Here is a 16988-nt window from a genome sequence, read left to right as displayed (position 1 = left end):
AAATTTGTTCAGTTTTCTTTCAACTTCACTATATTGTTTTGGAATTTCAGTAAACTATAGTAATTATCAGAAAAGAGAGAAGTTTTGCATTACTGCAAATAGTATTCCTTTCCTGGTGAAAGATTATCTGTGCCTTTCACATACACTTATATTCTTATCATTTAGATATACTTTGTACCACTTGACAGTTTTATTCAAATAAAAATTCTTTGAGGGTAGTGGTCATGATTATTTGTATCTTCACATTATTTAAAACCCCATTTATATGTAAATAATAGTGTTTAATTAGCATTGAAAGGAAGGATTGATTTTTATTCTGATATAACAGCCTCTCTATGTTTTTTTCAAGGGATAAATGGTTTATTCAACTTATATTACAACAAACTCTTTCTTAAATTATGTCAGATAAGATCACATATATCAAAACCTAAATCTATCAAGTGAATAATATCTTACAAAAAAATCATGATAGAATATGCATAATAATTAAGTTTTATAGATAGTAAACATGTAAAAGCTAAATTTTTTATTATGTTCATCAACATACTTCATAATGATCATATTGAATCTATTGAAATATAACAATTTTAACTTGTAATTGAAATTGACAAATTTGTCCTGCTTAAGTAAGTCTTCTGTCAAATCTAAAATCACAGTGTTCTTAAATATTTCCCAATTACTAAAGAAATTACCTTAATCTTGTAATTAACAGTGAGAAAGCTCAGGTTAAAATTGAGTAAAAGTATATTGATAGTTTGAGACCTTTAAAAGGAATTTTGAGGTGAGTTACAAGAAGGCTAATCTTAATATTCCCACTTTGACATGAACATAGGGAACTTGCCAGTTTGGACAATTTATCAGATTTATTGATGAGTGAAACTCTACTTTTGAATATGTTTATGTGTATATATATATGCATGTAGGTATGTATGTATATATTATTATTTTTTAAATTTTATTTTATTTAATAATAACTTTGTATTGACAGAATCCATGCCAGGGTAAATTTTTACAACATTATCCCTTGCACTCGCTTATGTTTCGATTTTTCCCCTCCCTCCCTTCACCCTCCCCCCCCAAGATGGCAAGCAGTCCTATATATGTTAAATATGTTGCAGTATATCCTAGATACAATACATATTTGCAGAACTGAACAGTTCTCCTGTTGCACAGGGAGAATTGGATTCAGAAGGTAAAAATAACTCGGGAAGAAAATCAAAAATGCAAATAGTTCACATTCGTTTCCCAGTGTTCCTTCTTTGGGTGTAGCTGTTTCTGTCCATCATTTATCCATTGAAACTCAGTTAGGTCTCTTTGTCATAGAAATCCACTTCCATCAGAATACATCCTCCTACAATATCGTTGTCGAAGTGTATAATGATCTCCTGGTTCTGCTCATCTCACTTAGCATCAGTCCATGTAGGTCTCTCCAAGCCTCTCTGTATTCATCCTGCTGGTCATTCCTTACAGAGCAATAATATTCCATAACATTCATATACCACAATTTACCCAGCCATTCTCCAATTGATGGGCATCCATTCATTTTCCAGTTTCTAGCCACTACAAACAGGGCTGTTACAAACATTTTGGCACATACAGGTCCCTTTCCCTTTTTTAGTACCTCTTTGGGGTATAAGCCCAATAGAAACACTGCTGGATCAAAGGGTATACACTGTTTGATAATTTTTTGGGCATAATTCCAGATTGCTCTCCAGAATGGTTGGATTCGTTCACAACTCCACCAAGAATGCATCAGTGTCCCCATTTTCCCGCATCCCCTCCAACATTCATCATTATTTTTTCCTGTCATCTTAGCCAATCTGACAGGTATGTAGTGATATCTCAGAGTTGTCTTAATTTGCATTTCTCTGATCAATAGTGATTTGGAACACTCTTTCATGTGAGTGGTAATAGTTTCAATTTCATCATCTGAAAATTTTCTGTTCATATCCTTTGACCATTTATCAATTGGAGAATGGCTTGATTTCTTATAAATTTGAGTCAGTTCTCTATATATTTTGGAAATGAGGCCTTTATCAGAATCTTTAACTGTAAAGATGTTTTCCCAGTTTGTTGCTTCCCTACTAATCTTGTTTGCATTCGTTCTGTTTGTACAAAGGCTTTTTAATTTGATATAATCAATTTTTTTTATTTTGTGATCAGTAATGGTCTCTAGTTCATCTTTGGTCACAAATTTCTTTCTCCTCCACAAGTCTGAGAGATAAACTATCCTATGTTCCTCTAATTTATTTATAATCTCGTTCTTTATGCCTAAGTCATGGACCCATTTTGATCTTATCTTGGTATATGGTGTTAAGTGTGGATCCTTGCCTAATTTCTGCCATACTAATTTCCAGTTATCCCAGCAGTTTTTATCAAATAATGAATTCTTATCCCAAAAGTTAGAATCTTTGGGTTTGTCAAACACTAGATTGGTATAGTTGACTATTCTGTCTTGTGAACCTAATCTTTTCCACTGATCAACTAATCTATTTCTTAGCCAATACCAAATGGTTTTGGTGACTGCTGCTTTATAATATAATTTTAGATCAGGTACAGCTAGACCACCTTCATTTTATTTTTTTTTCATTAATTCCCTTGAGATTCTTGACTTTTTATTGTTCCGTATGAATTTTGTTGTTATTTTTTCTAGATCATTAAAATATTTTCTTGGAAGTCTGATTGGTATAGCACTAAATAAATAGATTAGTTTAGGGAGTATTGTCATCTTTATTATATTCGCTCGGCGTATCCAAGAGCACTTAATATTTTTCCAATTATTTAAGTCTGACTTTATTTGTGTGGAAACTTTTTTGTAATTTTGCTCAAATAATTCCTGACTTTCCTTTGGTAGGTAGATTCCCAAATATTTTATGCTTTCAACAGTTATTTTGAATGGAATTTCTCTTTGTATCTCTTGCTCTTGGATTTTGTTGGTGGTGTATAAAAATGCTGAGGATTTATGGGGATTTATTTTGTATCCTGCTACTTTGCTAAAATTATGAATTATTTCTAATAGCTTTTTAGTAGAATCTCTGGGGTTCTCTAGGTATACCATCATATCATCTGCAAAGAGTGATAGTTTGGTTTCCTCATTGCCTACTCTAATTCCTTTAATCTCTTTCTCGACTCTTATTGCAGAGGCTAGTGTTTCTAATACAATATTGAATAATAATGGTGATGGTGGGCAACCTTGCTTCACTCCAGATCTTACTGGGAAAGGTTCCAGTTTTTCCCCATTGCATATGATGCTTACTGAAGGTTTTAAATATATGCTCCTGACTATTTTAAGGAAAAGTCCTTTTATTCCTATGCTCTCAAGTGTTTTTATTAGGAATGGCTGTTGGAATTTATCAAATGCTTTTTCTGCATCTATTGAGATGATCATATGGTTTTTCTTTGGTTGGTTATTGATATAGTCAATTATGTTAATAGTCTTCCTAATATTGAACCAGTCCTGCATTCCTGGTATAAATCCTACTCGGTCATAGTGTATTATCCTGGGGATGATTTTCTGTAATCTTTTTGCTAATATTTTATTTAAGATTTTAGCAATTTTATTTATAATTTATAAGATTTATCAATATTCATTAGGGAGATTGGTCTATAATTTTCTTTCTCTGTTTTCAGCCTACCTGGTTTAGGTATCAGTACCATGTCTGTGTCATAAAAGGAGTTTGGTAGGACTCCTTCAATCCCTACTTTTTCAAATAGTTTATTTAGCATTGGAGTTAATTGATCTTTAAATGTTTGATAGAATTCACATGTAAATCCATCTGGTCCTGGGGATTTTTTCTTAGGGAGTTGATTGATAGTTTGTTCTATTTCTTTTTCTGAGATGGGAGTGTTTAGGATATTTACTTCTTCCTCTGTTAGTTTAGGCAAGCTATATTATTGGAGGTATTCTTCTATTTCATTTAATTTGTCGAATTTATTGGCGTAAAGTTGGGCAAAGTAACTCCTAATTATTGCTCTAATTTCCTCTTCGTTAGTGGTGAGTTCTCCCTTTTCATTTTTAAGACTAACAATTTGATTTTCCTCTTTCCTTTTTTTAATCAGATTTACTAAGGGTTTGTCTATTTTGTTGGTTTTTTCATAGAACCAACTCTTAGTTTTATTAATTAATTCAATAGTTTTTTTACTTTCAATTTTATTGATCTCTCCTTTTATTTTTAGAATTTCAAGTTTAGTGTTTGACTGGGGGGGTTTTAATTTGTTCCTTTTCTAGCATTTTTAGTTGCAAGCCCAATTCATTGACCTTCTCTTTCTCTATTTTATACAAATAGGCCTCTAGATTTCCCCTTATTACCGCTTTGGCTGCATCCCATACATTTTGGTATGATGTCTCATTATTATCGTTTTCTTGGATGAAGTTATTAATTATGTCTATAATTTGCTGTTTCACCCAATCATTCTTTAGTATGAGATTATTGAGTTTCCAATTATTTTTTGGTCTACTTTCCCGTGGCTTTTTATTGAATGTAATTTTCAATGCATCGTGGTCTGAAAAGGATGCATTTACTATTTCTGCCTTACTGCATTTGAGTTTGAGGTTTTTATGTCCTAATATATGGTCAATTTTGTATAAGTTCCATGAACTGCTGAAAAGAAAGTGTACTCCTTTCTGTCTCCATTCAATTTTCTCCAAAGATCTTATCATATCTAATTTTTCTAGTATTCTATTTATCTCTTTGACTTCTTTCTTATTTATTTTGTGATTTGATTTATCTAATTCTGAGAGTGCAAGGTTGAGATCTCCCACTATTATAGTTTTGCTGTCTATTTCTTCTTGCAGCTCTCTTAATTTCTCTTTTAAGAATTTAGATGCTACACCACTTGGTGCATATATGTTTAATATAGATACTGCTTCATTATTCATTCTACCCTTTAGCAAGATTTAGTGCCCTTCCTTATCTCTTTTGATTAGATCAATTTTTGCTTTAGTTTGATCTGAGATCAGGATGGCTACCCCTGCTTTTTTGACTTCACCTGAAGCATAGTAGATTTTGCTCCAACCTTTTACCTTTAACCTGCATGTATCTCCCCGCTTCAGGTGTGTTTCCTGTAAACAACATATTGTAGAATTCTGGCTTTTAATCCATTCTGCTAACCGCTTCCTCTTTATAGAGGAGTTTACCCCGTTCACATTTATGGTTAAAATGACCAATTCTGTATTACTTGCCATCTTGTTAACCCCGGTTTATGCTTTTCTCCCTTCTTACTCCCTTACCCCCCTTCCCAGTATTAAGCTTGTGAGCACCACTTGCTTCTCACAGCCCTCCCTTTTTTAGTATCCCTCCCCCCCCCTTAGAGTTCCTCCCCCTAATTTACCCCTTTCCCTCCCAGTTACCGTATTCCCTTCCACTTAGCTTATTCCTTCCCTTTTCACTTTTCTCTTCTCACTTTTCAATGAGGTGGGAGAAGTTTCACCATAGATTGAATATGTCTAAAATTTTTCTCTTAATGCCAATTCTGAAAGCAGTAAAATACTCACTATATTCATCCCTCTCCATTCTTTCTCTCAGATATAATAGGTTTTCTTTTCCTCTTCATGAAATGTAGTACTCCCACTTTCTCCTTTTTCTGGTACAATGTCCTTTCCACATCTAGTTTCTAGAACAAGGTATACATGTATTCTTTATACATCTTTATAGCCGAAATATAGTTCGCAAGATTAATCTTTACCTTTTTAGATTTCTCTTGAATTCTGTACTTGTAGATCAAACTTTTTGTTAAGTTCTGGCTTTTTCATCAAAAATAGATGAAATTCGCTTACTTCATTGAATGTCCATCTTCTTCCCTGGAAAAAGATGCTCATTCTCTCTGGGTAAGTTATTTTTGGTTGCATACCAAGTTCCTTAGCCTTTTGGAATATCATATTCCAGGCCCTTTGATCCTTTAATATGGATGTTGCCAGATCCTGGGTGATCCTTATTGTGGCTCCTCGATACTTGAATTGGGTTTTTCTAGCAGCTTGCAGTATTTTTTCCTTAGTCTGAGGGTTCTGGAATTTGGCCACTATATTCCTTGGTGTTTTGATTTTAGGATCCCTTTCAGTAGGGGATCGATGAATTCTTTCAATGTCTATTTTACCCTCTGTTTCTATGACTTCTGGGCAGTTCTCTTTGATAATTTCCTGGAAAATAGTGTCCAGGCTCTTTTTTTCATCATACTTTTCTGGGAGTCCGATAATTCTCAGGTTGTCTCTCCTGGATCTGTATTCCAGGTCTGTTGTTTTCCCCAGAAGGTATTTCACATTCTTTTCCATTGTTTGATTTTTTTGGATTTGCTTGACTGATTCTTCTTGTCTCCTCGAGTCATTCAATTCCATTTGTTCGACCCTGATTTTCAGTGAAGTATTTTCTTCACACACTTTTTAAAAATCTTTTACTAATTGTCCAATTGAGTTCTTTTGTTCTGTGGAATTTTTTTCCATTTCGCCAATTTTGTTTTTTAGAGAGCTATTTTCTGTTTCCAGTTCACCAATCCTATTTTTCAAGGATTTGATTTCTTTATCCACTCTCTCTTTAACTGAGTGGGATGACTTCTCCAGACACTTTTGCCAAGCCTCACTCTGCTTTTCCCATTTTTCTTCTAGCTCCCTTGTGAGAGCCTTTTTAATTTCTTCTATGAGATTCATCTGTGCTGAGGAACAGATGATCTCCTCCTTTGGGGATTCACCTGGAGACTGTTTGTTTTTAGTCTCCTCAGGATTTGGAGTCTGCTCTTTATCTGTATAGAAGCTGTCAAGGGTTAAAGTCTTTTTCAGTTTCTTGCTCATTTTGTCTTATAATCAAAGACAAACTATCAAAGAAACAGAAGAAAAAACCCTTGAATGGAGGCTGCTTTCTTTGGGGGAGGGGCTGGGTGGTGTTACCGAGCTTCCTCTACAGACTGGGGGGGGGGGGAGGGGACGGGCAGCAGTGAGGCACTAGCCCTACTGTGCTGCGCCTGCGCTCAGATCCCAGAGCGTGCTGAGACACTGTGGGGAGGGGTGGCCAGGTCCCGAGAGACTCCAACTGTTTGGGGTTGTATTCTTCACCCCCGGTGTTTTTAGCTTCTCTGCTGCCCTGCTGACTTGCTGCCGGAGCAAAGTATCTAATCCTGTAGCAAAGCTCTCCCCGCAGGGACTGCTGTGATCATGCCCCACCCCCTCTTCACTCTCCTTGGCTCTGAGCCGCCTTCTGGGCTCTCACTGTCGCTGCTGCCCGCAGGCTGCTTCTGATCTAATAACCGTCCCCGCGCTTGCGCAAAAACAGACCTTTCCTGACGAGTCTCAAGGATGGTTTCTCTTGGCAACTAATTGTATGTTTTTTTTCAGTCGAGCATTAATTCAGAGGCATGAAATGAAATGGATAGTGAGAGAAAAACATGGAGGTTACACAGCTGTGTGCCTCCTCTCCGCCATCTTGGCCGGAAGTCATGTATATATTATTGAAATATCTAAATATCTTGTTTGAAATATGATTCTCTTTCCTTTCTCCATAGTATATATCTAGAAAAGGTTGATATTAGATTTTATGAAAACTTATGCAAACTAACTTTTCAATTCAGTAGAGTTTAGGAATTACTAGAAGTTGGCATAAATTCATAAGAAGCTATAATTTTTTTAAAAGTTTAATTACAGTAAAAAACTGGAAGGATGGTATTTAGGTAATGTATTGAATATTATTTAGGTGACATTTAAGTAAAACATTCAATTTAACTGAGTTTAACTTCATTTCTTGTTAAAAAGATTCTTCGGCTGAAATTTGCTCTATTAATACACAAATTACAATGAATTCAAGGACAGATTAATAGTGAATAGAAAGATAATTTTTTTAATTTGGTTTTCCTACCTCAACTATTTTTTCTTCTTTAACTTAAACTCTTGGGGGAAAAAAACAAAGATAATTAAAGCTATCCAGAAATGGAGTGGACTTATGGGAATGCTAGATGAAGGGAATGAATTTCTTTTAATGTATGGGTTTGACTAGGTGACCTGAGCTCACTTCTGTTTCAGATTTCACATATTCAGTAGTTAACATTCATTGTTATATGGAACAAAAAGTACAGAAGGGTAGATGTGTAGTTGTTTTCTTAAGTTTTTAGTATATAAAACAGACCAAAGAGCACAAATGGACCATCTTAATAGTTTCTATTTAATAAAAAGTTTATATAGTTTCAAAGTATTCAATGTAAGTAAAATAACTCAATTTAATATTGTGTTTATATATAGCAAATATACATGCCATGATATCAAATTACTTTGTTTAGATCACACTAAATGTTTTTAAATTGTGTGGGACATCTCAGGAGTAAATTAGTAGATCTTATTTATGAATTGTGCATAGTTAATCAACAGACTCATGATTAGGGTCTATTTCTTCCTGACTTTTCCCCTTTCTTTTCATCGTATAGGACCTTCCCTAGATAGCCTCATACAAACTGTTGTGAACTGACCATGATGTAGTAAGATTGTAAAAAGTCCCCAGCTTGCCACAAGTTTGGCTTTGAATAACAAATCTAACTTTACTGGCTTACAAATTAATGAAATTATTTTTAGTATATTTTGAAGAGGTGTGCTTCCAGGTGTGTTACATGCTTGTCCTAGTGAGATTTAAAAAAAAAAAAAATGAAATAAAATACAGTCTCTGCCTTTTGGAACTTAACAATTTATTAGTACAATACTAGTGCTAAGCCAAGTGGTATTTCAAGTTCTGGATGATTGAAATCAGGAGAGATCAAAACTGACAGGGGGCAGGGAGGAGGTGTGTCAGAAAAGAATTCGTTGAGAAAAAATAACTCATCCTTTAAAGAATATATAGGATTTAATCCGGCAGAGATGAAGGGGATTGTGAAGTTATTGCAGGCATAGGGATCAATCTGAGTAGTTAGAGGTAGAAAATGCTGAATGAATTTAGGGAATAGGCCATTTGTTTATAGGAGAAGGATATAGCATGAGATGAATTTGGAAAGATAAGATGATGTCAGATTATGAGGGTCCACCAGAATAATATATATAATCAATCAGCAGTTATTTGGAATTTTGGAACACGTTTTCCTCGAATCTTTGGAATGATATTGTTTAGGATAGAGTCCTAAACTATCATATAAAATCGATTGACATTAATAATGTAACTTTAAAATATTTGATTATTATAATGGAAAATATATTTTACATAGTAGTAAAATGATCAAATTGAATAAATGTCCATTGATCTTGAATGTTGCTACTTGAAAAATAGTTTTCTGTGGAATATATTACACTGTAAATGGTAAAAGATAGGAAAAAGGGAGAGATAGGCACAATTTATTTGAGAGGTAAAAATATATTGGATTGAAATGGTATCAAGCTTTGGTCAGTGGCTGCTGTTAGTCCAAGACAGTTTGGTTTCTGTACAGAGATGGATATAGGTAGAGTAACAATTTAAAAATAAATGCTAAAATGAACCTTTAGAAATAATTTTACTATCAGATCACATTGTCAGTGACTTGTTCTGAAGTGGATTTAGTGATACAGCTTGGACTGGAATCCAGGTAGCACATGAAAACGTACATACATGCATACAGGCCGTGTGTGTGTGTGTGTGTGTGTGTGTGTGTGTGTGTGTGTGAATGTGTCTATATGAGACAGACATAGGTCAGTTGTTGATGTTTTAATTTGGAGAATGTGTATATCATTGTGTTTACAAGCATATTAAAAAGAGACGGTAATTTAATAACTTTATAAAGGATCAGGAAATCTCTTGCATTTGTAATTATATAAATGGTGAAGAGTTTTGTCATTTTATACTCTTACAATCACACATTGGCCTTTAGAGTGTAAGAAGTTTTAGAGATCATCTCAATTTTGCAGATAAGGAAACTTAAAAAAAAAATGATTTGCGCATAATTACATACTAATGGTTAGAACTAGGCAGAGCTAGTTAGTTGGTAGAACCAGGGCTAGAACTCCATTCCCTTACCTTTTTCCACTTCGATCATAGAATATTCCTCACTTTGTGAAGGTATTGTGTTCTGAGTTGATTTCTCTGTTTGGTTATTTTGAACTCAGGAGTGTTATCTTAGAACTAATATTATAGTTAAGTTCTCAAACTGTCTAAGCTCATAAGGTTAAAATATAAGACTAGTATTTCAGTTGCATCTACTCCTTGAATATAGAATTGTCTCTTTGGAAAAATTCATTGATTTCCAAGTCCAGATACCTGAATAAATACATCTCCCCTTGTTAAAAGTAGAACTTTCTTTAATTTCCCAACTGTGGGTTAAAGTAGCACCAGCTATTGGTTATTTTGAATTATGGGGTGTTTCCTTAAAAACAGTATTTAATTAAGTTCTCACTTTGTCTGAGCTCATATGGTTAAAATGTAAGAATAAAAGGATTATAAAGACTATTTCAATTGCAGCAAACCCTCAAATATAAAATTGTCTCCATGGGAAAATTCATTGATTTCCAATTCCAGATACCTGAATAAATCTATCTCCCCTTGTTATATAGCATCATGTTCTCATGGAGTGTGCATTGGTTCTGGAATGAAAGGACTCAAGTTTGAATGTTGACACTGCCTGGGAAAGTCCCTTAGCCTTTGTAAGTCTCAGTCTCTTCCTACTAGGATAAGAGTTGCATTAAATGACCTCAAAGTCCCCGGGGCTTCTAGTTCTAAATTCTACTTTATCAATCCAGGAATTAAGATTTTTTTTTTTTTTTTAACAGGCTCAAGTGTTGCCTACTGTCTTGAAGACAACTAATTACAAATCAGTGGTGAAAAATCTTACTTTCCTAAAATGGCTGCTTTCCTGGTCTTTCCTGTCTACAAGAACCTATTGCATAAAAATTACTATAGTGACCTATAGTGCAATATGATTCTCATTTGAATTTTAATATCTACTCTGTTTATCCAAGGACAATGTTGCTACTGTTTATGCTCTTTTCCTAAGTCAGGGCTACTCTAAACCACATTTGAACCTGCTACATTCTTAAATGTTTCATTCTGCTTCCTGGGAGAATGACCAGTTTTCCACAGATTTTCTGATTTCCAAAGGCTAAGGAATTTTACCAAGCAGTGTCAACTTCTGAACTTGAAGTTACTTTTGTTGTGGTATATTGTAGACAGTGTTGAAATTTTAATGTTATTTCAGGTAGCGTAAAGTGGTACTACTGTTGGACTCCACAAAGTTGTTGGGTTTTTTTCCTGAACTTTTTATTCCTACAGCAAGGTACTGTTTTCATTGACTACACACTATTTCAAAGTAGAAGAAGGTGGTGAAAGATCAGTTTGTGTTACCTTTGGATTTTTTTTCTTTGTCAAAGCTATGGCAATCTTGATTGTTACTGAAAACTACCTAGAATTTGGACTTGAAACAGGTAATAAATGCTTTGAAATATAGATGATTTTATAAATATGTGTGTGTATATGTATCTTTTCACTGCCCTCCCCCCATATGTATATATGTATGTGTGTGTGTGTGCATTATGTATAGTAAAATAACTTTAATGTTTCAGGTATACTTTTAATTCTTTCATGTTGAAATGTGTCCCATTTTAAAAAGCACAATTTGTTGTTCATTATTTTTAAAAGAATCAAGTCTTCATTGTGCAGTATTTGCTTTGCTGATATTATTTGCTTACCTTTCATTTTTAATCCACACCCCGCAACTTTCTTACAGTTAAATATTTCTGTGATGCAAAAAATTAAACAAATTCCTGAAGAATTAATGCAAATTTTATTCACGTTCATGGAATGTACAAATATCAAAGGGATGTTTTCAAAGACTGTTCCTGTTAATAACCAAATTTTATTGCATTGTGGCATACTAATTAGCACATGAAAGAGCTAAGCTAGACACTTGAAAATTTAAGATGCTGTTTTCTAGCATTTTATTTCCAAAGAAAGATTCTGTATTTTGCCCCTATAAGAATAATACTTTTTTTTTCCTACAGGTTTTACAAATTTTTCAGAAAGTGCGATGCAGTTTCTTGAAAAGCAAGGTTTAGAATCCCAGTAAGTTTTGGAAGATTTTAAAGATAAAATCCAAATATTTTAGCTGAAAATTGAAATTTGCTTTTTTGTGTAGGAAATGTCCTTTCAGATACCATCTTTGTTGCTTTACCTATTCCCTAAAAACTTTATCCTTGTTACAAGGAAGTTGAGCTAATAATTTTTGTTTTTAGATTTTGCATCTTCCTACTCTTATTAATTTTGTTTTGACCTTTCCAGATTCAACCAATTCTGACTAGAATTTGCTTGCTCTGATATGTCCTCTTAAATGCTTTCTTCCAATGAAAACTTTAACTAGTTGTCAGAGTTGCCTTTACCATTACTATTGTCCTGAGTCAGAAATTGATCTGAATCTGTTTAAAATGTTTCTGGCTGTGATTATTAAATATAGTTCATGGGCTAAATTGTTAGAGAAAAGGAAATTCATAGTTACTTAAAGAAATATTGATGAATCTTTTCATTTTTTTAGGGGTCCTGTGTCTAAACTTACTTTCAAATTTTTCCTGGCTATTCTGTGTTCACTTATTGGTGCTTTTTTGACTTTCCCTGGGTTGCGGCTGGCTCAAATGCATCTGGATGCCCTGAATTTGGCAACAGAAAAAATAACACAGTAAGCGGAAAATGTACATAAGCACATGCAGATAAATATATGTTTTTCATCTCAATGCAGGTATATGCAATTTATTGTAATGAAAATTAATAATGAAGTAATCATTTGATCTACTTAGATTGTACTTCATATTTCTACAAGTTGAACACCCTTTTTACTTTTATTTTTGTTAGTGCAATGTATTTTTAAAAGCTATTTACCTTCTCCTTTCCCACCCCTCCAAATAAATCTTCTGTCCAGTGAACATAAAAGACACAAATTTGTGCTTTTATTTAAATTGTTAATACTCACAATAACAATCACTAAAATTAGAATGCAGATACATGTGTTTTACTTTCGTAATTTGAGCACTTGGTTTTTCTTAACTTTTATGTTTGTGCTCCAAATATACTAAAACCCTAGTTAATAGTACAAAAATTAGTGTTTTATCAACAGTTCTGATAACATAATTTAAATTATTGATATTCTACCATGTTGTAAAAATATTAATCAAATTCTTTCTCTAATTTACAGTGTTGCTATTTGCTTTTTAGCCCTACACTGTTTTATGTCATTGAACACTTTTTCCATTTGAGATATTTTACTAAAATTCCAAAAATTTATTGCAATATATTCTTCATTATCAATAGATTTTTCTCTAATGCAGAATATTTGGGGAAAGGCAGTTATTTGTATACAGTTTCACTTATATATAAATCCAAGTTTTCCTTTAGTCTTTTTTTTTTCTTGCAGTGTAAATCCAAAGTTGAAAATAATCCATTTGATCTATTTATTTAAAATGATTAGGATACTCTGAGTATTCATATCTCCTAACATTCTTAATCTGTAAAATCCTGTATTTAATAGTGGACCTTCTTTATAGTCTTTTTCTTAGGTAGATGAACATTCATATCTCTTTTACCTGTGTCATTTTCTTTTATTTAATTTTGACAGTCCTTTTGTTTTGTTTCCCCCACCTCCATTTTTCTGCATATGCTTTGTGTGTGGGTGTACTTATTCCCACCTCTAACCACACACCCCTTCATCCCCTTTTATTTCTTCCTTTTACTCAGCATGCTCTTGGCTACATCCTGCCTTTCTCCCACCACCCGTCTCTCTAATGGCTTCTTTTAAGAGAAAACCTGATTCTCCCCCTCTACTCTACACACACACTTCAGTCCACTAACCCCAGCGTTATGATTTAAATAAGCTGAAAAGGGTGGGTGGAGGGGAGCCCTTCACAAGCTACTGAAACCGCTGTGGGCTGCTCCTTGATACTATAGTGTTCCCTAGCAACACTGCATACCTAATACTGCCTCTTTCTTTGGCTAAACCCACTGCCTTACTCAGACTGCTGGATGAAAGAAACACTTCATAAAAATATTTAAGCATTTATTATTTTTGTGGGTGTTTTAGTGGCCCTTGGAATTTAATGTGGTTTTTAAAATATTCTGCTTTTTTGTGCTTGGGAAATTTTTTTTTTTTGGGGGGGGGTGTTGCTTCAGCCCTTTCCTGAACAGCCCCACCACCCATTGTGTTACAGCACTCTGCCTATTTGCAGGGGGTGTGGGCACGCTAGCCTGGCTTTGAGAGTAGCGTGATTGGCACAAAGACATTACCCTCATGGCGGGTATCAGTTCTTACTATGTTACCAGAGGGCAGTGGCCAAACTTTTACCTTTTTCCTGTCAACTGTGCATGGTTTCTTAACTCAGACACTGTTTCCCCACACATTTTATTATCATTTTGAGATAACAGATATTAGAGCCACTTCCTTTACTTTTAAAAATGGCTCTTTGAACCCTCTCCATTTTATCCATTCAGGGTAGTTGACAATAAAACCAACATCTGTAAAATAAAATAACTATTCTAAAGAATTTGCCTTTGTTCTAAAATAATAAAAATATCTTCTCCACCCATCTGTCCCTATGGGATAAAAATTCTGAGTACAATTAACAATGAAGTTACCCTTTGCTATATTGGGAATATTGCCTTGTCAGAAATGAAATAAATTTCCTTGATTTGTATAGGATTTAAAAATTAATTTCAGGTATGTTCTTAATGATCCAAGAAAAAATGAAAATTTGTGAATCACATATGATTTTGATAATATGATTTAAACTTTTTACATGATCATTATATACCAAAGGGATTCTAATTTAAACAGTGTTTCACTCAGGTTTGTCTGCCATATGCCTTATAGAATAATATTATGGACCTCTCACTGTCACTTAAATTGATATAACTTTGTCCTCTATAATGGGAAGACGTTCTTTTAGCTGCATTAAATATAAAAAACTTACTTTTCTAAACCTCAAAATTCACTGGAGTCATTCAACACTTAATTCAGAGAACTGCTCATAGAGCTTTTTATTGAATCAGAGTGTAAGTATAGTAGAAAGAGGCTGGTGAGGAAAGTTTAAGATAAGATTTGAGGGTTCCCATCCTATCCCATCTGCCACTGACCAGCTTTATGACTTTAGCTATCCTTTCTGAACCTCAGTTCCCTTAAGTATCCCATATTTCTCTCCCCAGATTATTGTGAAGATCAAATGAGATCAGGTGTTAACACATTCTGGGAAAATATAATGCAATAGTACATAGTTAGATTATGGTAGACTAAATTTCCAACTTCAGTGTGACCCAAATCTTCTACAGGATAATTATCAACATTTGTTCTCTTTCTGTATTCATGATTATTTCTTATGTGTTTTCAGAACATTACTTCACATAAACTTCTTGGCACCCTTATTTATGGTCCTGCTGTGGGTAAAACCAATCACCAAAGACTACATTATGAACCCAACTTTGGGTAAAGAAAGTGTTCCTTTGTAAGTGTCATTTTAAAAAAATTTTTAAAATAATCATATATAAGATTTTCTGATTGATTTTGTTCAGTTGCATATTTTGTATAATTAAACACTAGTTTTGACCTTATATTATCATTGCAATGCTACTTTCAGTGAAAATCATTAGAAAAATTCATTTTAACAAAGGAAGATAACAGGCAAAAAGAATGTTTAAAAGATTTGCATCATTGATAATTTTACTTGATAAAGGTAAACTTTAAGTCCTCAAAATTAAAGTCATAAACTATTAGATATCATTGGTTCTGGATTCCGTGTTCTTGCAGTATTAAAAAAAAGTACCATTATCCACCCATAGTAAATTCATAGATCAAAAAATGTAGAGTTTAATACATATAATTTAAAACTACATAGAACCACTAAGGCTATATTGTGACTATACTTCTCTTAGGTTTAGAATATATTATAGCAGAGGTGTTTGGTTTTAAAATAGCATTTGTATTATTCAAAGTTAAAACAATATATTTTTAGTTATATAGTTTAACTGTAGCTTCATTGGTCTGTATTTAAAATTACTCAAGTGCAAGTTTGCCTTCTTATTTGTATTCCTCATCTTTAAAAGGTTGGAGTAAATGGCTGCTCTAGTAATAAGGGGGAGTAGTGAGGAACCAGTAAGGTCTAGGTTCTGTATCATCCTCAGGTTAGAGAAAATCTTCAATTCTGTGTGGGGAAGCCATTATGTCTAAACTTTGTGCTTAGTAGCATTTTCTATACAACGGACTCTTAAGTATTTTCTTTAATGAGTGATCTTGTTCCTAATTCTGAATTTTCCACTCATGCATGGACTTCAGTCATTGGAGTTGAAATTGTTATCTTCTCTAATCAGTTTTCTCAAGGTCTGATAAAAGAAGGATATGAGAGAAGGTTGGTAGAATGCCAATTTCTTCTTTAGCTATATATTTAAGTTGAAATCTGAACAATGTCACAACTGCAGATTTAGTATCTTAACCTTTCTCTGCCTCTACTTCCACTCCATTTTTTTTTTTTTTTTGGACCCCAGTTTCACAATCATTGCAAGAAAAACTAAACTCTCAGCTCTGTTCCATCTCTGATTGACTTTCTCCCACCATCAGACAGTTTGGTTAAGTAATTAGAGAGAGACAGTAAGGTTTATTTAAAATTCACAGTCCACATGGTAGATTGTGAAAGGACCCAGGCAGGCAGCTATCAATCAGGAATGTAGAGTGATGGAGGAAGTGACAATTTTCTCTTCTGTCATAAAGGCTCAATAATTTCTAGTTAAGTTCTTTGTTTGCAATTAAGAACAAAATTGATTGTAATGAAGATTCAACTTTGAAATGGATTCAAATATTTATGTATTCATTTGTTAGCAGTATTCGTTATTTAAGTAAACCATATCCATATACCCGAATTGCCTATATGAACAAATCTGAAAGATGGCACTGTGGACAAAAAAAAAAAAATGCCACTGTACATAAACACTTGTGTGTGTGTGTGTGTGTGTGTGTGTGTGTGTGTGTGTGTGTAACACACACACATATGACTACAGTACACACATGTATGTGTACATATAAAAATGTGTATTTTAAAT

General features: G+C 33.7%; 1 protein-coding gene across 1 annotated transcript in view; it reads left to right on the top strand.

Moving 5' to 3' along the window:
* Window positions 1-16988, top strand: part of TMEM161B (transmembrane protein 161B) — a 109816-nt gene that overhangs the window by 72272 nt on the left and 20556 nt on the right. Inside the window, exons 6-9 of the mRNA XM_051993198.1 lie at window positions 11196-11347; window positions 11924-11984; window positions 12451-12591; window positions 15287-15400. Coding sequence (XP_051849158.1) covers window positions 11196-11347; window positions 11924-11984; window positions 12451-12591; window positions 15287-15400 — 468 coding nt within the window. The remainder of the gene's footprint in view (window positions 1-11195; window positions 11348-11923; window positions 11985-12450; window positions 12592-15286; window positions 15401-16988) is intronic.

The sequence above is a fragment of the Antechinus flavipes genome, chromosome 1 (assembly GCF_016432865.1).
Source record: "Antechinus flavipes isolate AdamAnt ecotype Samford, QLD, Australia chromosome 1, AdamAnt_v2, whole genome shotgun sequence".
Lineage (NCBI taxonomy): Eukaryota > Metazoa > Chordata > Mammalia > Dasyuromorphia > Dasyuridae > Antechinus > Antechinus flavipes.
The sequence above is the reverse complement of the archived record's forward strand: the minus strand, read 5'-3'. Positions and strand labels throughout refer to the sequence as shown.